The sequence below is a fragment of the Halyomorpha halys genome, unplaced genomic scaffold (genome assembly GCF_000696795.3).
Source record: "Halyomorpha halys isolate HHAL.00 unplaced genomic scaffold, Hhal_1.1 Scaffold945.1, whole genome shotgun sequence".
Taxonomy (NCBI): Eukaryota; Metazoa; Arthropoda; class Insecta; order Hemiptera; family Pentatomidae; genus Halyomorpha; species Halyomorpha halys.
This window is the reverse complement of record NW_027107924.1, coordinates 694,506-699,548: the sequence shown is the minus strand read 5'-3', so window position 1 is coordinate 699,548 and position 5,043 is coordinate 694,506. Positions and strand designations below refer to the sequence as shown.

At 26.2% G+C, this 5,043-nt stretch overlaps 1 protein-coding gene across 4 annotated transcripts in view; it reads right to left on the bottom strand.

The window, feature by feature from the left end:
- Hrs (Hepatocyte growth factor regulated tyrosine kinase substrate) overlaps nucleotides 1-5,043 on the bottom strand; it is a 26,433-nt gene that overhangs the window by 13,322 nt on the left and 8,068 nt on the right. For 2 of the 4 annotated variants that reach the window (XM_014431097.3, XM_014431098.3), the window contains one exon: nucleotides 3,586-3,735. In XM_014431097.3, the coding sequence (XP_014286583.1) occupies nucleotides 3,586-3,735 (150 nt within the window). Of the gene's footprint in view, nucleotides 1-3,585; nucleotides 3,736-4,305; nucleotides 4,462-4,682; nucleotides 4,968-5,043 lie in introns of those variants that run through there. The other 2 variants (XM_067046279.1, XM_014431099.3) reach the window with 2 other exon arrangements.

Sequence of the window (5,043 nt, the reverse complement as noted above, 5' to 3'; positions counted from 1 at the left end):
TATTCATGTGTTACCTTCTTAAGTGTACTTATATTAATTACTTTATTATTAATTTTTTATTATATTTTACACTTTTCTGTATCTCCACTCATTTGGTATATTGTGTTTCTTTATCACTTACACACATTGTATCCCATTATTTTATACTTTATTTTTCCTTTGTTTTTCTATCTATGAATTTTTTTTTTTTTAATTATATCTCTTCCCCCCTCTATTATGTATATTACCATTTATTGTTCACCTAATTTAAATACTTTTTTACTATGTTTACTTTAAAATTATTTTCGTTATTGTGGCATAACTGCCATCTCCACTCCTCCCAATACAAACGTGTCACTCTGACTTTGACTGCCGTCTAAACAGGTGTGCATTCTGTCTCATCATTTGATTTGAATTTTTTTTTTTCTTTTTTCATCTCTTTATTTGTACTTTCTTTAATATTTTTTCTCTTATCTATCTGTTACTAGTACCCTTTTCATTTACTATTTACAACCTTTAATTTTTCTTATTATATCTTACTTTTCATTTTATACCCCTGTTATTTTCCATTTATGTTTTTTCTTTTTTCCTATTTGTAACTATGTTAAGTGTTTGTATCTTTTTTAGCCCTGACGAAGCCCTGCAACGAGCAGCCTATTTGGCTCAATAAAAATAGTATAATTATTTACTATTTGAGTTTTTTTTTACCGCACCCAGACCATATTCCATTCATATATATATATTTTTGTTATTATCCTCCTTTTTTTTATTATTAATAATTAATTATATGTTTTGTTTTTCTTTACTTTTTTAAAAATGTTATAATCAATGTAACAAAATATATATACTCGAATATTTTGTACTTTAAACATATAATATATGTAGTACGCCTTTCATGGCATGGAACATGTATAAAAGAAATAAACTATCTCTTAAGAGGTTACCATTAAGAGAAAAAAAAAATATATATATATATACATACATACATACAGCATGTCTTAAAGTTATATCTTCTACCGGAAGAGTTTCATTTATAATTAGATCTTGTGAATGTAAAGGTACTGTTCCTTGTTTTAATTATTTATTTTATATCATTAATAATTAAAACAAGGAAGAATATCTTTTCATTCACAAGATCTAATTATACAGTGTGTCTTGTAAGTCTTCAGTAATATATAAAAAGGTTAAATTAGATATAAAAAACTCATATAGACTATTGATTCTCTACAGAAAAGCAGGAAATGTGTACTTTTTTTAAGCACCAATTTTTTTTGTTGAATACTTAGAATCAGTAATTAAAAAAACTATTTATGTTAAGTTTTTCTAAATTGCAATAGGGGTAACTAGACAAGAGTTCATTTAAAAATAATTAGAATTTGTCTTTATTAAAACCAATGGAAGTAAACTTTCAAGCGGGGAAATTAAGCCAAGTTTTGTTTTTCTTAAAAACTCTGATTATTGATCTCAGTCTCAAACTGGACTACAAATTTTCCACTTTCAGAAAAACTTAACCTAGTTGAGGCCTGTTACAGAAAAAGCTGAGATCTGCTTTCAGCTTTGTAAAAAAAATTATGTGATGTGAAATTATGTCTCCTCAGATCATTGTTTTCTGGCTAAATAATTTCACAATACTAATACATGGTTCTAATTTAAAAAAAAAAATGTTTATTGTGAGTATAATAATTCTTCTTAAAAAAATAATTATTTTATTTTATCTACTTTGTACAAATAAGAAGTTTATTACAGTAATATTATTTTGCTTGAAAACACTCATGCTTATAGGAGACAGAATTTCACACCACATCCTGTTTTTTTTTGTTTTATAAAACTAATGGATATAAAATTGTTTTTCTGTAACAGACCTAAACTCAAGTATTATGGACTTTAAGCTTGTTCAACCAGGAAGTTTTTCTGAAAGTGGAAAATCTTTAGTCATGTAAAAAATCTGATAAAAAAATATCACCAATTGTTTAAGATTTAATAAAAAAGCAAAACTTTGTGTCATTTAGCTGCTTGAAGCCATCTTTAATTGGTTTTAACAAAGACAAATTATACTTGTTTTTAAAGAAAATTTAGTCTAGTTCATTAAGCTGTAGAATTACTTAACTTAAATAGTTTGTTAATTTAGTTATTGCTTCCTATTTAATATAAAAATATGTTGCTTAAGAAAACAAAAAAAAAAAAAAAAATCAATCTTCTCAGAATCAGACCATGGTCTTTATGGACTTTTTTTGTTGATTTTGAGGACTACTTCAACCTCCTTAAATATTGCTAAAGACTTGACATGACACTCTATAAAGATAAAAATAATATAAAGTTTTTTTAAAATCAAAAATTCATACACACACTTCTAACAAGAAAAGATTTATTTGACATATTAAAATTCTATGCCGAAAATTCATTTTATTTCAAAATTTCAATTTTCTCCTGTTGAAAAGATGGGATATAAATCAATATTTTTAATAAAAATTGAATATATCCACATTAGATGGTTTCATAATAACCTTTAATTATTACTTCCCAAAACTCAATAAATTGACTTTTAAAAGTAATATGAAGTTTATGAGTGATACATTCCTTGGCAATTCATATTTGGAATAAATTAATATACACTATAAGTGATCTCAATCTTAAATCAGCTCATCCTCGAAATTGTAAAATGTAACAATTAATTGTAGAATGAGTTAAAAATTTTACTGTTTGTTTTCGTTTAGTGGTGTTAAACGTCACATGTCATCAACATCATCAATTTCTAATTTATTTTTTCTTACATTTGTTACATCGATAACGTTAAACAGATGAAAAAAATTAATACAAAAAAATATAGAATTAAATAAGTAAAGAACTGTTTTATGCCTGCTCAATATGAAGTTTTACTAGTACTACCAGTATAAAAGAAATACAAGTACTTCTAAACAAATGCCACAGAATCATTAATAACTACCCATATTACACAAGAATATCTAAAAGGCACACTGAATTAAATATAGACAGCGTACAATAATACATATATAAACTGACTCAGAACTTCTTCCAGTCTTGCCCCAACTCATTTAACTCTCTAATCACTGAAATAAAAATTTTCGCTAAAACTACAACCCACAGATATAAACACAAAAGAACTAAATATATATTACTGTAAACATAAATCAATATGTATTTTATGCAACTCAATACTATGTATTTATTCTATCCTATGCCAAGTATTTTGTTTTAATTCAATAATGTTTTGGTTTTTTCTTTTTTTTTCCTTTGGTTTGTTTTAGCAAAATGTAAAATAGAGAAGTTTGTAAAGTGTAATTAGTATTAAAATTGTATTGTATAAAGGAGTATCCCAAAACAATATTGTACATTTTATATTTATGCAATAAAAATATGTTAAAAAAATAAAATAAATAAGTATCCTAAAAATTTACAAACAATGATCGAGATGAGATGTCTCTAGAATGAAGTGTTAATTTTATAATTTTTTTCTGCTTTACAGCTTAAACAAATGCAATTCTTCAAAAAATGCAAATTTTAATTGTTAAATTCATTTAAATTTACTTGTCCTTCTTAATAATAAAATATGAACAGAATGTTAATTTAAAAAATAAATAATTTCACCTTGCGTTGCATAATAGAAAATGGAACTCTACACCTGTGGCAGCAATCTCCATCTGCCCATTCTGGAGCAGTATCGGCTGAAAACATAGCGTCACTCTCTTTTAGTGCTGGAAATTTGTAACCTTCAGTTTTCATAATATTCACTGTATCCTGGAATGAATGACATTGTTAAATTTATAACATTACAAATAAGGAAAGGAATATAAAAACTTGCTTTGAAATAGACTGGCAGAAAAATTCAATAAGTTACTATTGAAAGTCTTCCCCAGTAGTTAATTTAATTAACCCCACCTCAGAGTAACTATTTATGTCAAAATAGGAAGAGATAGCTAATTGAATCTCAGTTAGTTGAAGGGCATCAGTCCAAGTATGGACATTTTGGGAAAATTAAAATTATTAAAACATTTTAAAATTATAATAAAGATAAGTTGCTAAGGTGAAGCAGAGAAAAAGTTAAAAAAAAATGTATTAAGGGTAAAGAAAGTATTATTTAATACTTACTATATACTCATATTTAATACTTAGTATTTAATTATAAAAATAAATCTTTTTCAGAGTTATTTTTCTAATAAAAATTATAACTGCAAATTTTGATTTATCCTTAGTTATACTTTATCATTTCCCATGTTCAGCGGAGAAGGGGATGAGTTAAAGTCAAATAAAAAAAAAAATATAATCCCAAAAGGAAAAAAATAATAATAATAATAAAGAAAAAATTACTTCTTAGGCGCCACGTTATTTTTTCTTGGAAATAACGAAAACCCCGAAGCATTATGCCCACAATATAACCAAAATATACCCCTATATAAACAATTGTTGAATTATGACCACTGGCGAATACTTTTACATGTAGATAACAGAAAACCTAGTATTACCTACCCACCTGTTGAATTATCGTAGAATTCCGTGAACAAAAAAAACCTAAGTAAATTAACAAGTTGAAAGAAGAGAAAGAACAACAGAACTATATGTAAAAAAGTTTAATAATACTAAGAAATCTATATACAGAGAATGAAAAAGGAAAAAAAAAGAATTCTTATCAATTAATAAAACAATTAAAACTTATAGGTTAACTTAACCTTAATAACTATATTTACATTATTATTCTCTTATCCAGGACATGCTGAAGAAACGTCACTTCACTATATCCCCACTTCTAGTGTTAATGACCGTCCATTGAAGTAAAATACCATAATTTTGAAAAACAAAACAAATATGACAACATTTCTCATATGGTGATATTCCAGTTCAAACAGTACAGATGGAGGGCCTTTAAACTATTATCACTTCACATTGAACAATCGTAACGTGTTCCAAAATCAAACTGTCACCTTCACAAAACTAAAACCCACTCGTCTGAACATACGTGTTCACTAAATCAAACTGTCCCTTCATAAAAAACAAAACCGTAACACCTCTTGTCTACACAGATCTAGCCAGTGTTTTTATTTCACCATG